Below are 13,602 nucleotides of genomic sequence, written 5' to 3' on the forward strand. Positions count from 1 at the left end.
CATTACCCTGTACACCGTTACCCATTACCCTGTACACCGTTACCCATTACCCTGTACACTGTTACCCATTACCCTGTACACCGTTACCCATTACCCTGTACACCGTTACCCATTACCCTGTACACTGTTACCCTGGGGGGAGAGGGAGTGGGGTTAGGGCGGGGTTACCGTGAGCACTAACCCCACCCTGACCCCTCCTCTCCTTGTCCCCTCCCCTCAGGGTCAGAAGGGACGGCCCCGGTCGCCAGGGGCAAAGGTTGGAGGTCATCGGAGGAACTGGGGACCAGCGAGGGCTCCTCGACCCTCATCGATGACAGTCAGCTGAGGCTTCCCGTCCCCCCTCTCTCGCCCTCGCGCCGGGGCTCCCCGCCCCCACCTTACCCCAGCCCCCACCCCGGCGACACCAAGCCCACCCCTACCCCTCCCTCCCCCGAGTTCTGGCGCATTCCGCCCCCACCCCTGGAGGCGCCGCCACCCCCGCCCGGGGTCACGCTGCGACCCGAGGAGGTCAGGGAGCCCCCTCCCCCGACCCCCCCGGCCCCTGCCACTCCCCCTCCCCCTGCCCCACCCCCTCCACCCAAGGGCCCCGCCCCACAGCCCCCCACCAGGTGGAGGCCCTCCGCCCGGGTGCCGGAGGAGGGCCGGAAGGTTCCGGAAGCCCCCTGGGCCGCGCGGGAGGAGCCCGTGGTGGGCAAGCCCCCGCGCTCAGCCCAGAAGGGCAAGGAGAAGGCCAAGAAGAGCCAGGAGGAGGCGCCGCAGCCGCCCGGAGCCAGGGAGGGGTTCAAGCGCCCCAAAGGGCCGGCCAAGAAGGCCCGGCCACAGAGCGGTCAGTGGGCAGAGGGCACCGACGCCCACCGGGTCTCGGACACGCCCAGCGTCAAGCAGAGGGCCCAGCAACTCCTCGCTCAGAAGGTCAAGGTAACAGGGTCAACGGGACAGGGTCAACGGGACAGGGGTCTGGGGGCCCATTGGGGACAGTGTAGAGCGGGAGGGAACGGGAATGGGTTTGGGGTCCCATTGGGGACAGTGTACAGTGAGAGGGAACGGGAAGGGGTGTGGGGTCCCATTGGGGACGGTGTAGAGCGGGAGGGAACGGGAAGGGGTGTGGGGTCCCATTGGGGACGGTGTAGAGCGGGAGGGAACGGGGAAGGGGTTTGGGGTCCCATCGGGGACAGTGTACAGTGAGAGGGAACGGGAAGGGGTGTGGGGTCCCATTGGGGACGGTGTAGAGCGGGAGGGAACGGGGAAGGGGTTTGGGGTCCCATTGGGGACGGTGTAGAGCGGGAGGGAACGGGAAGGGGTTTGGGGTCCCATCGGGGACGGTGTAGAGCGGGAGGGAACGGGGAAGGGGTTTGGGGTCCCATTGGGGACGGTGTAGAGCGGGAGGGAACGGGGAAGGGGTTCGGGGTCCCATTGGGGACGGTGTAGAGCGGGAGGGAACGGGGAAGGGGTTTGGGGTCCATTGGGGACGGTGTAGAGCGGGAGGGAACGGGGAAGGGGATGATGCCGAGGGATGTAAATCCTGTTGTTTCTCTCTCTCTCTCTCTCTCTCGCTCCCCCTCTCCCTCTCTCCTTCGGCAGGTGGGAGCAGGATCTCGGAAACAGAGAGCACGGATGCCATCAGAGATTCCAGTCCAGAGCAGGTGGGGGCTGAATGGCTTGCCGTGCTATCCCATCTCCATGTTCTCCCACCAGCTGGAGGGCCCAACCCTCCCTGCAGCTCCTCTCTCTCTGTTCTCCCCTCCCTCCCCGCCCTCTCGCAGTACCTCGCATTCAGGTGGAGGCTGCTCCTCCCATCTAGCCCTCCCTAGCCCCATGGCACATCAACCATCTCTGGGGCCGAATGGCCTCAGCCTGAGGTGATGTCGCCATGTGTCCCCTCGGTGTTACACCTTTCAGTTTGTCTGTCTCGGCTAACGTCTGCTCTCCCCACGGATCCAGGGAAAAGCCACACACTGTAACCCGGGAGCGGACTTTCTCAGAGGTATCCCGCAAGGATCCGAGTCTGGAGTTAGGGAAGGTCAGTACTGGCAGCGCCGAGGGAGCCCCGCGCTGAGGGAGGGTCAGCGCCGAGGGAGCCCCGCGCTGAGGGAGGGTCAGCGCCGAGGGAGCCCCGCGCTGAGGGAGGGTCAGCGCCGAGGGAGCCCCGCGCTGAGGGAGGGTCAGCGCCGAGGGAGCCCCGCACTGTGGGAGGGTCAGCGCCGAGGGAGCCCCGCGCTGAGGGAGGGTCAGCGCCGAGGGAGCCCCGCGCTGAGGGAGGGTCAGCACCGAGGGAGCCCCGCACTGTGGGAGGGTCAGCGCCGAGGGAGCCCCGCACTGTGGGAGGGTCAGGGCCGAGGGAGCCCCGCACTGTGGGAGGGTCAGCGCCGAGGGAGCCCCGCACTGTGGGAGGGTCAGCGCCGAGGGAGCCCCGCACTGTGGGAGGGTCAGGGCCGAGGGAGCCCCGCACTGTGGGAGGGTCAGCGCCGAGGGAGCCCCGCACTGTGGGAGGGTCAGCGCCGAGGGAGCCCCGCACTGTGGGAGGGTCAGTGCTGAGGGAGCCCCGCACCGTGGGAGGGTCAGCGCCGAGGGAGCCCCGCGCTGTGGGAGGGTCAGTGCCGAGGGAGCCCCGCGCTGTGGGAGGGTCAGCGCCGAGGGAGCCCCGCGCTGTGGGAGGGTCAGCGCCGAGGGAGCCCCGCGCTGTGGGAGGGTCAGCGCCGAGGGAGCCCCGCACTGTTGCTGGGCAGATTAGTGATTGTCTGTTATTCCCTGCCTAGGAACCGTTGCCCTGGTTACTGACCTCAGCATCCAAGGATAAGGCCAGTCTGAGTAAAAGGGCCGTGGTGAAACGCCGACCCCGGGGGAAACAAGGCAGGAAATTATCTACCATGGAGACAGATTTCTGGTCAGGTACAGCACGGGGTTAGATACAGAGTAAAGCTCCCTCTACACTGTCCCCCCATCCCAGGGACAGGGACAGCACGGGGTTAGATACAGAGTAAAGCTCCCTCTACACTGTCCCCCCCCCATCCCAGGGACAGGGACAGCACGGGGTTAGATACAGAGTAAAGCTCCCTCTACACTGTCCCCCCCCCATCCCAGGGACAGGGACAGCACGGGGTTAGATACAGAGTAAAGCTCTCTCTACAGGGGGGATCCAAGATGGTGGCGACCCAGCAAGTCTGAGTCTATAGTGGTCTTCCCAAGACTTGGTTAAAGTGGGTCACCCACCCCCACCACACTCACCAAATCATTCATAATCGCTGTTAACTTTAACTAGCTGCTTCGTATTATATTTAAATAGTCTGACATTGAGTGTAAAATGACTGAAGGGAAGGGAGCCCGCAGGACCCCCACCCTGTCCCTCTCCAGCTGCAGCTGAGGCGTCCCACAGTCGCCCCCGGGGGCGACTTACCGAGGGTAACAAGCCTTGTGGAGACGGTCACCAAGCTGGACGCGAAGATCGACGCCTCCATCGAGGAGTCCCGACATCGCTGGGAATCCCTCTCGGCCGGGCTGCAGACGCACGGCCCCGACATCCAGGAACTGGAGCGCCGACTCGGAGGGACAGAGTTAAATTTTTTGCTGCAAACGTTTCGTTCCCTGGCTAGGGAACATCATCAGTGCTGTTGGAGCCTCCTGTGAAGCGCTGCTTCGATGTTTCTTCCGGTATTTATATTGGTTTGTTCTTGCCGTTTCCGGGTGTCAGTTTCAGCTGCAGTAGTTTATATGTGGGGTCCAGGTCGATGTGTCTGTTGATGGAGTTTGGGGATGAATGCCATGCCTCTAGGAATTCCCTGGCTGTTCTCTGTCTGGCTTGTCCTATGATGGTAGTGTTTTCCCAGTCGAATTCATGTTGCTTGTTGTCTGAGTGTGTGGCTACTAGGGATAGCTGGTCGTGTCGTTTTGTGGCTAGCTGATGTTCATGGATGTGGGTTGTTAGCTGTCTTCCTGTTTGTCCTATATAGTGTTTTGTGCAGTCCTTGCATGGGATTTTGTAAACTACGTTAGTTTGGCTCGTGCTGGCTATTGGGTCCTTTGTTCTAGTGAGTTGTTGTCTGAGCGTGGATGTTGGCTTGTGTGCCGTTATGAGTCCTAAGGGTCGCAGTAGTCTGGCTGTCAGTTCTGAGACGCTCCTGACGTATGGTAGTGTGGCTAGTCCTTTTGGTTGTGGCATGTCCTCGTTCCGTGGTCTATCTCTTAGGCATCTGGTGATAAATACCACCATAAATACCAGAAGAAACATCAAAGCAGCACTTCACAGGAGGCTCCAACAGCACTGATGATGTTCCCTAGCCAGGGAACGAAACGTTTGCAGCAAAAACTTCCAGCTCGGCGAGCAGAACCACAACAACGGACACCCGAGCTACAAATCTTCAACCAGACTTTAGACGGAGTTAAAGGCCGCGATCTCGGAGACTGCAGCTCAGTCGGCCGCGGATCAGGTCCGGGCTCTCCCGGGCCTTAGAGAATCAGATTGACGACCTCGATAACCGAGCTCGTCAAGAAAATATTCGGTTGCTGGGCCTTCCCGAACGGGAAGAGGAAGGCCAGCCTACAGCATTCCTGGAGCAGTGGCTGCCACAGCTTCTCAATCTGCATGCTGGATCAGGCCGGGTAAGGGTGGAATGGGCCTACCGGGTCGCAATACGTGGGCCCGGCTTAAACCAGCGCCCACGCCCCGTCCTGTTCCAGCTGCAGAGCTATAGGGAGAGGCAGATGCTCCTGGAAGCCTCAAGAAATCTTGGAAAAGATCCCCAAGCCATGATCTATAAAGGATCCAAGATCACGCTATTCCAGGACTTTTCCCCAGCTTTGGTCCGAAAGAGGAAGGCACTCGATGAGGTGAAGAAGCGTTTAAGGGACTTAAATACTCAGTACTCCTTACGCTACCCAGCAACGCTACGCGTTAACCACGAAGGATCCATGTATAACTTCGGATCACCAGGGAAGGCTAAGGAATTCTTGGACTCTCTTAGATAAACTGTAAGAGATTGTGGATGTTGGTTTGCCTTTCCCCCCACTTTGGTCTATATCCCCCCCTTTTTTTTCTCTCCTTTTTTCTACGTCAGTGTTTAATATTATCATGGGGGGGGGGGGGGCGGGGAGAGGGATTTGATCCCCCCCCCCGCGCTTGGTTTGTTTTCTTTTATTACTTTATATATATATGTGGGTACGTATGTATGTATATATATGTTGGGGCGATTGGTTAATGTTGGTGGGGGGAGGTGGTTACCTTATTCTGTTTTACCTCTGTCTTTAGGAGCGGGGTTGTTTTTCCCCTGTTATTTTGTGGTATTATATCTAATTATTACTTGTTGAGATTGTAATTTTATAGTTATATATTTATATATGGTATTAACATTCCCAAATATATCCAGGTGTTGGTGTGGGTGGGGGTAGGGTGCTCACTGTTAACTCTAGCTTTATATTATATTTGAATTCTCCTCATTTTATTGAGGAGCACCTGGGTCAAGGGTGGGGCCTTGGTTGAGAGAGGATAAGATGGACTTTTGGAGAGGAAGGGACGCTCCCTGGGAACAAGGGGGAAAATCTCCATTTAGGTACTTTTTATATTTTTTTTATTTAGAAATAGTTTTTTATTATATTGTTGTGAGTGTAATAGAGAGCCTTTATCTTTGTAAATTTTATATGCTCCATGCTCGGGATGTTCCAGATAGGGTTCCCCCTCCTGAGGGGTCTCGGATCTGCCCGGATGATTATGGTTGATCAGTCGGTTAAGTGGTGCACCTGGAATGTCGGGGAGTAATTCACCAGTTAAAAGGAAGAAAATATTATCAAATCTTCAGAAGGAGAGAGTTGATATAGCTCTCCTACAGGAGACACACCTGTCGGATAAAGAACACTTAAAATTACGGCAGGGTGGATTTGATCAGGCCTTTTTCTCTTCTTTTAACTCAAAAAGCAGGGGAGTCGTTATTCTTGTCCGGAAGAATTTCCCTTTCAAAATCCTAAATCAGATAAAAGACGAATCTGGACGATATATTTTGATTAAAGCCCTCGTAAATGGAGAGGAATATGGGATTCTAAATTTGTACTGCCCCCCGGCACACCCCTTTAAATTCATAACGGAAGCTTTTTCAAAATTGATGGCCTTTGGTGCCCGTTATAGGGGAGACTTTAATTGTATTATGGATCCGGAAATAGACAGGATCCCCAAGAGTACTGCAGGAGTATCTCCCAGATCTAGACAACTGGCGGATCTGAATAAAGAATTCGGATTGGTAGATGTATGGAGATGTCTCCATCCACAGGGTAGAGATTTTTCTTTCTACTCTAATCCACATAAATGTCACACAAGAATTGATATGTTTTTTGCCCCATCGATTTTTTTAAATTCCATATCATCCTGTAAAATAGGTACTATAGCGATTTCCGACCTGTATATATGGAAACTATAGGTACTATAGCGATTTCCGACGCTGTATATATGGAAACTAAGGCAAGGAACAATGGGACATCCGCTCAGCATTGGCGTATGGACCCCTTCCTGATAAAAGATAGCAAATTTGTAAAGTACTCCTCCCAAGAACTTAAAACTTTTTTAGAAATTAATTCAGGTACGGCTAGCAACCCATCAATGATGTGGGAGACCATCAAAGCTTATGCACGAGGTTTGATCATCTCCTACTCAGCTCCTCCCAGAGAAAACTGAAGGGAGAGCAACAGCGTCTGCTCGAAGCTCGCCTAAACAGCATACGCTGATAGACCTTCTATTATAAAATTGCAGAGGATTACGGCTCTTAGGACAGCTCTAAACACTACGCTTACTCAAACGGCTAAGAGGGAAATATTATTTGCAAAACAAAGGTTATATGAATCTGGCGACAAACCGGGGAGATACTTAGCATTTCTTGCAAAGAAAAAGAGGGCCCCTCAGACTATTACGACCATCAAGGAAAGTACAGGTACCCTGACTCATGATCATAAAAAGATTAATGCGATCTTTAGAGAATTTTATTCTGAGTTATATAAATCGCAGGATTGTGAAGATAGGACTAGGAGGATGCAGTCATTTTAAAAAAAATTTGACCTTCCCAGGTCTAACTCCGGAACAGGTATCGGTCCTAAATGCTCCTGTAACAGTCCAAGAAATACTTGATGCAATCAAGCAACTCCAGAGCGGAAAGGCACCGGGCCCCAGATGGTTTTCAAGCTGAATTCTATAAAGAATTTACAGAAATATTGGCAGATCCACTTATGGACATGTATAACTACGCATACAGTCAGGGCTGTCTCCCGCCCACGCTGAAAGAGGCAAATATCTCTCTTATCCTCAATAAAGGAAAGGATCCCGAAGACTGTACATCTTACAGACCAATATCCTTGCTAAATGTAGACTTTAAAATCCTCTCTCAAATGTTAGCACTGAGACTGGAAAGGGTACTGCCACATATTATAAAGGAGGATCAGACGGGATTTATTAATCATCCAATAATATTAGAAGGGTTTTGAATATGATCCAAGCCTGTCATCAGGGAAAGATACCAGGAGGAGTAGTCTCATTAGACACGGAAAAGGCATTCGATAGGGTTGAATGGTCATATTTGTTTTACACACTGGAAAGGTTTGGCGTTGGACAGGTGTTTACCAAATGGGTCTCAACATTGTATAGTGATCCCAAAGCAGCTGTTATTACCAATGGATTAGGTTCGGATAGCTTCAGTGTGGGTAGGGGCTGCCGTCAGGGATGTCCTCTCTCGCCATTGTTGTTTACACTGATAATCGAACCATTAGCAGAAGCCATCCGGACTGATCCTAATATAACGGCCCCGAGGATTGGTACAGGTAAACACAAAATTACCCTCTATGCAGATGACGTTCTCTTATTCCTCAGTAATCCTCTGATGTCAGTACCTCGCTTAATCCAAGTTATTAATACATTTAGTGCATTCTCAGGCTATAAAATTAACTTCTCAAAATCGGAAGCCATGCCAATGGGTGGTCTGGCTATGATACCCCACTTAATGGACGGATCCCCTTTTCCCTTCCGTTGGTCCCTGGAGGGCTTCTTATATTTAGGTATTTTTATCACGCCAGTATTTGATCAGCTGTATAGGGCTAATTTTGTACAATTAATGGAAAGGATAAGGCAGGACCTCCAGCGATGGAGAGACCTTCCGATTTCCTGGCTAGGGAGAATAGCATTAATTAAAATGAATGTTCTGCCCCGTCTCTTATATCCTATGAGAATGCTCCCGCTGATGCTGCCAAGGCTAGCCCTACGTAAATTATATGGCTGGTTGGGCTCCTTTATTTGGAACCATAGACGGCCCCTTATTAAGCTGAAGAAGCTACAGCTTCCACAGGCAAGGGGAGGACTGGACTTCCCAGACTTTAGGAAATATCAGTTAAGCTCCCTACTAAGTTACATAGCTGATTGGGTTTCATCTGATCCACAATCAATTTGGCTGGATATCGAGGCCTCCCAAGTAAAATGCCCACTTATTAACCTTTTATTTTCAGACAAGAGGAAAATCATTACAGACCACTGTAAAAACCCCATAATATTAAACACAATTAAGGCCTGGAATATAATGCGGCAAAATGAGGGTAACTCACATAAAACATCCCCCCATGCACCAATAGTAGGCGCATGGGGATTCCAACCGGGGATTACAGATGCCACCTTAAAACTCTGGAGATCCAGGGGCATCTTATGCTTAGGGGACCTATTTAAAGATGGGATCCTGATGTCCTTTGAGCAGCTGTGTCTGAAATTCGGAATACCTAATGGGGATCTCTTTCGATACTTCCAAATTCGAGATTATATACAGAGGAAGACTACATTAATAGATAGTCTTTATAAATCAGACAGAGAATGTAATGTCCTACGACCAGTGGGGGTATCCTCCGTTAGTACTGTTTATCATTTACTACATGATGAAGTATCGGGAGATACGGACAATCTGCTTAAAACATGGGAGCAGGACTTGGGGCTAGAAATCTCTGAGGATATGTGGAATGATATTTGGGAAAATGCTAGAAGAATTACTATCTGTAACAGAACCCAGGCTATCCAACTAAAGATACTTCATAGGGCCCATATAGCTCCGGCTCGACTGGCAAAATCTAAGGCAGGAGCATCTCCAATGTGTCCCAAATGCAAAATAGAGGTGGGTACTCTTGCACATTGTCTGTGGACTTGTCAGAAAATCCACAGATACTGGACTAAAGTGGCAAATACCCTGACAGAAATTTTAGGAACGGAAATTAGGGTGGACCCTGTATCTCTCCTTTTGGGCTTTTCGAACCTCTCATCTCTGGATATGCATGGGAAGAGACTATTTTCTATTCTCTCTTTCTGTGCAAGGACAAATATTTTGGTGAACTGGGTGGCTGAGGGCCCCCCTGGACTTTCAAATTGGCACAGATTAATTATGGAATATATCCCCCTTGACTTCCTCACAAATATGGTGCACCGAAAGACTGAATTATTTTATAAAATATGGCAGCCCTTTTTGAATTATATAAATGCAGATATTTCGGCTATCCTAACAAGGGCTTTTATTTAGTGAAGATTTCAGACCGGGCTGCTCCGGGGCCCCTTGGGAGAGGAATCCTGCGCGAATACGGGTTTTATTATATTTGATGTTTATACATTCCGAGCATGTAAGAGACTTAGGTATACACTCTGGTTAGTTATAGGTTAGATTAGTAGAAAGTTGAGTTTTGGTTTTATTTATTTTATTTTGGTTTTTGTTTTCCTTCCTTTGTTAAATTTTGACGATTGTATATTTGATTTAATGTTTGTATTTGAGAGTTTTCTTTATTTTTATAACCTTGGAAAAATGTTAAATCTCTAATAAAAATATCTATAAAAAAAACTCCCTCTACACTGTCCCCCCCCCATCCCAGGGACAGGGACAGCACGGGGTTAGATACAGAGTAAAGCTCCCTCTACATTGTCCCCCTATCCCAGGGACAGGGATAGGGACAGCACGGGGTTAGATACAGAGTAAAGCTCCCTCTACACTGTCCCCCTATCCCAGAGACAGGGACAGCATGGAGCTAGATACAGAGTAAAGCTCCCTCTACACTATCCCCCCATCCCAGGATCAGGGACACTGACTCTCCCTGGGGTCCGGGGGTTAAGTTAAGGTTGTATTTAGATTCCTGTCTATAACAGTGGAGCGCCACAAGGATCGGTGCTGGGTCCTCTAACTTTGTCATTTATATAAATGATTTGGATGTGAGCATAAGAGATACCGTTAGTAAGTTTGCAGAGGACCCCAAAATTGGAGGTGTAGTGGACAGCGAAGAGGGTTCCCTCAGATTACAACAGGATCTGGACCAGATGGGCCAATGGGCTGAGAAGTGGCAGATGGAGTTTAATTCAGATCAATGCGAGGGGCTGCATTTTGGGAAAGCAAATCTTAGCAGGACTTATCCACTTAATGGTAAGGTCCTGGGGAGTGTTGCTGAACACAGAGACCTTGGAGTGCAGGTTCATAGCTCCTTGAAAGTGGAGTCGCAGGTCGATAGGATAGTGAAGGCAGCGTTTGGTATGCTTTCCTTTATTGGTCAGAGTATTGAGTACAGGAGTTGGGAGGGTCATGCTGCAGCTGGACAGGACATTGGTTAGGCCACTGTTGGAATATTGTGTTCAATTCTGGTCTCCTTCCTATCGGAAAGATGTTGTGAAACTTGAAAGGGTTCAGAAAAGATTTACAAGGATGTTGCCAGGGTTGGAGGATCTGAGCTACAGGGAGAGGCTGAACAGGCTGGGGCTGTTTTCCCTGGAGCGTCGGAGGCTGAGGGGTGACCTTATAGAGGGTTATAAAATCACAAGGGGGACATGGATAGGGTAAATAGACAAGGTCTTTTCCCCCTGGGGTGGGGGGAGTCCAAAACTAGAGGGTTATAAAATCACGAGGGGGACATGGATAGGGTAAATAGACAAGGTCTTTTCCCCCTGGGGTGGGGGAGCCCAGAACTAGAGGGTTATAAAATCACGAGGGGGACATGGATAGGGTAAATAGACAAGGTCTTTTCCCCCTGGGGTGGGGGAGCCCAGAACTAGAGGGGCAGAGGTTTAGGGTGAGAGGGGAAAGATATAAAAGGGACCTAAGGGGTAACGTTTTCACCCAGAGGGTTGTACGTGTATGGAATGAGCTGCCAGAGGAAGTGGTGGAGGCTGGTACAACTGCAACATTTAAGGGGGGGTTTGGATGGGGATAGGAACAGGAAGGGTTTGGAGGGATATGGGCCGGGGGCTGGCAGGTGGGAATGGATTGGGTTAGGATGTCTGGGCTAGCACGGATGGGTTGGACCGAAGGGTCTGTTTCCGTGCTGTACATCTCTGTGGCTGTAATTTTAGATGAGAAAGCATTCTGATCTGTTTATCCCTCCCTCCCTCCACACCAGACCGCAGCACCCCCCAGAAGGTGGGAGCAGACCTGGAGAGTGAGCGTTCTCCCGACGGTGGGGCACATGGGGCTGAACGGGAAGCTCACGCTGAGACAGAAGGTCAGAAAATACGCACCAAGGCCACTCGTGGAAAAGGAGTTAAGGTACTGCCCTTCGGACCGTGTCCCAGCACATCCCAATCATCCCATCAGGAGGGCGCGGAGTGGGAGGGAACGGGAAGGGTGTGGGGGCCAATTGGGGACGGTGTAGAGCGGGAGGGAACAGGGAAGGGGTTTGGGGTCCCATTGGGGACGGTGTAGAGCGGGAGGGAACGGGGAAGGGGTTTGGGGTCCCATTGGGGGGACGGTGTAGAGCGGGAGGGAACGGGAAGGGGTTCGGGGTCCCATTGGGGGGACGGTGTAGAGCGGGAGGGAACGGGGAAGGGGTTTGGGGTCCCATTGGGGACGGTGTAGAGCGGGAGGGAACGGGGAAGGGGTTTGGGGTCCCATTGGGGACGGTGTAGAGCGGGAGGGAACGGGGAAGGGTTTGGGGTCCCATTGGGGACGGTGTAGAGCGGGAGGGAACGGGAAGGGGTTTGGTGTCCCATTGGGGACGGTGTAGAGCGGGAGGGAACAGGGAAGGGGTTTGGGGTCCCATTGCGGGGACGGTGTAGAGCGGGAGGGAACAGGGAAGGGGTTTGATGTGGTATCCTCCCTTTCTCAGGTTAAGGATGACCTGAAAACACCAGAGATGAGACGGAAGGTGAAAGGTACACACCAGAAGTCTGCCTTTGGGTAAGTGGTGAGTGTGGTGACCCTGGGCAGCCTCTCCTGTGGGTTCCTGTGTCTGGGCCCCCACGTGTCTGTCCCTTTACAGGAATATCGGGATGGGCAGGGAGGAGAGAGGGGGGGAGGGTCCCGCGGTCAGTACGTTTGCAGAGAACCCCAGGGTGGGTGGGGACAGCGGGCGGTCAAGGTGGTTATCTCCGGTTATCCCGATCCATTGGGAGTCCGGGCTGAGGGGCGGCAGATGGAGTTGACTTCGGAGAAACGCGGTCAGGACTGTACGGCCGAGCCCTGGGTCGTGTTGGAGAACAGAGGGATCTCGGGGCTCAGGGACGTAACCCTTTGAAGTTAGGGTCAGGGGTAGACGGGGAGGGGGAGAGGGGGGCAGAAGGGGGTTAACACGCTGGTCTCAGAGTGTGAGGAGGTGGGGAGGGACGTCACATTGAGGTGGGACAGGGAGGTTGGCACCACCTCATCAGGAATACCGTGTCCCGGTCTGGGACGGGAAGGAGGTGATTAACCCAGGGAGAGGGTTCCCCAGAGATTTACCTCCCGGGAACGGAGGGGGTGAGCTACAGGGAGAGGGTGGGACTGTTTTCCCTGGAGCTGAGGGGGTGACCTTATAGAGGTTTATAAAATCACGAGGGGGACAGGGATAGGGTAAATAGACAAGGTCTTTTCCCCCTGGGGTGGGGGAGCCCAGAACTAGAGGGTTATAAAATCACGAGGGGGGGGACATGGATAGGGTAAATAGACAAGGTCTTTTCCCCCTGGGGTGGGGGAGCCCAGAACTAGAGGGGTGTAGGTTTAAGGGGAGAGGGGAGAGATTTAATAAAGGCACAAGGAGGGGGGGGGGGGGTGACTGTTTAACACCGACAGGGTGTGGGGGGGACCTTCCTGAGGAGGTGGGATAACGTGGGACATGGGAAAGACACAGGGATAAGGAACGTGACCAGGAAAGGGTTTGGGAGGGAGATGGAACAGGTGTGGGACCAGGATGAGGGTCAGCACGGACTGGGTCAGGGCCGAATGGCCTGTTTCGGTGCAGTGGGACTCTGGGAGAGATCCAGGGCTGAGACGAACCTGGGATTGGAACGTTTGAGCTCCCACACACAGACATACGGACATCTTCAGAAGGTTTCATGGTGTACGGTTCTGTCCCTCTCTCTGTCCCACACCACGTTCACCCTCTCCCTCTCTCTCTCTCTGTCCCACACCACGTTCACCCTCTCCCTCTCTCTCTCTGTCCCACACCACGTTCACTCTCTCCCTCTCTCTCTCTGTCCCACACCACGTTCACCCTCTCCCTCTCTCTCTCTGTCCCACACCACGTTCACCCTCTCCCTCTCTCTCTCTGTCCCACACCACGTTCACTCTCTCCCTCTCTCTCTCTGTCCCACACCACGTTCACCCTCTCCCTCTCTGTCCCACACCACGTTCACTCTCTCCCTCTCTCTCTCTGTCCCAC

General features: G+C 52.5%; 1 protein-coding gene across 1 annotated transcript in view; it reads left to right on the top strand.

Annotated features, from left to right (window-relative positions):
- Window positions 1-220: 220 nt before the first annotated feature.
- Window positions 221-13,602, top strand: part of LOC132810817 (uncharacterized) — a gene marked incomplete at its 5' end in the record, with an annotated part of 19,469 nt that continues 6,087 nt past the window's right edge. Inside the window, 6 exons of the mRNA XM_060822725.1 lie at window positions 221-918; window positions 1,582-1,643; window positions 1,942-2,020; window positions 2,757-2,889; window positions 11,368-11,513; window positions 12,073-12,143. Of these exons, the coding sequence (XP_060678708.1) occupies window positions 221-918; window positions 1,582-1,643; window positions 1,942-2,020; window positions 2,757-2,889; window positions 11,368-11,513; window positions 12,073-12,143 (1,189 nt within the window). The remainder of the gene's footprint in view (window positions 919-1,581; window positions 1,644-1,941; window positions 2,021-2,756; window positions 2,890-11,367; window positions 11,514-12,072; window positions 12,144-13,602) is intronic.

Source organism: Hemiscyllium ocellatum, unplaced genomic scaffold (assembly GCF_020745735.1).
Source record: "Hemiscyllium ocellatum isolate sHemOce1 unplaced genomic scaffold, sHemOce1.pat.X.cur. scaffold_2013_pat_ctg1, whole genome shotgun sequence".
NCBI lineage: Eukaryota > Metazoa > Chordata > Chondrichthyes > Orectolobiformes > Hemiscylliidae > Hemiscyllium > Hemiscyllium ocellatum.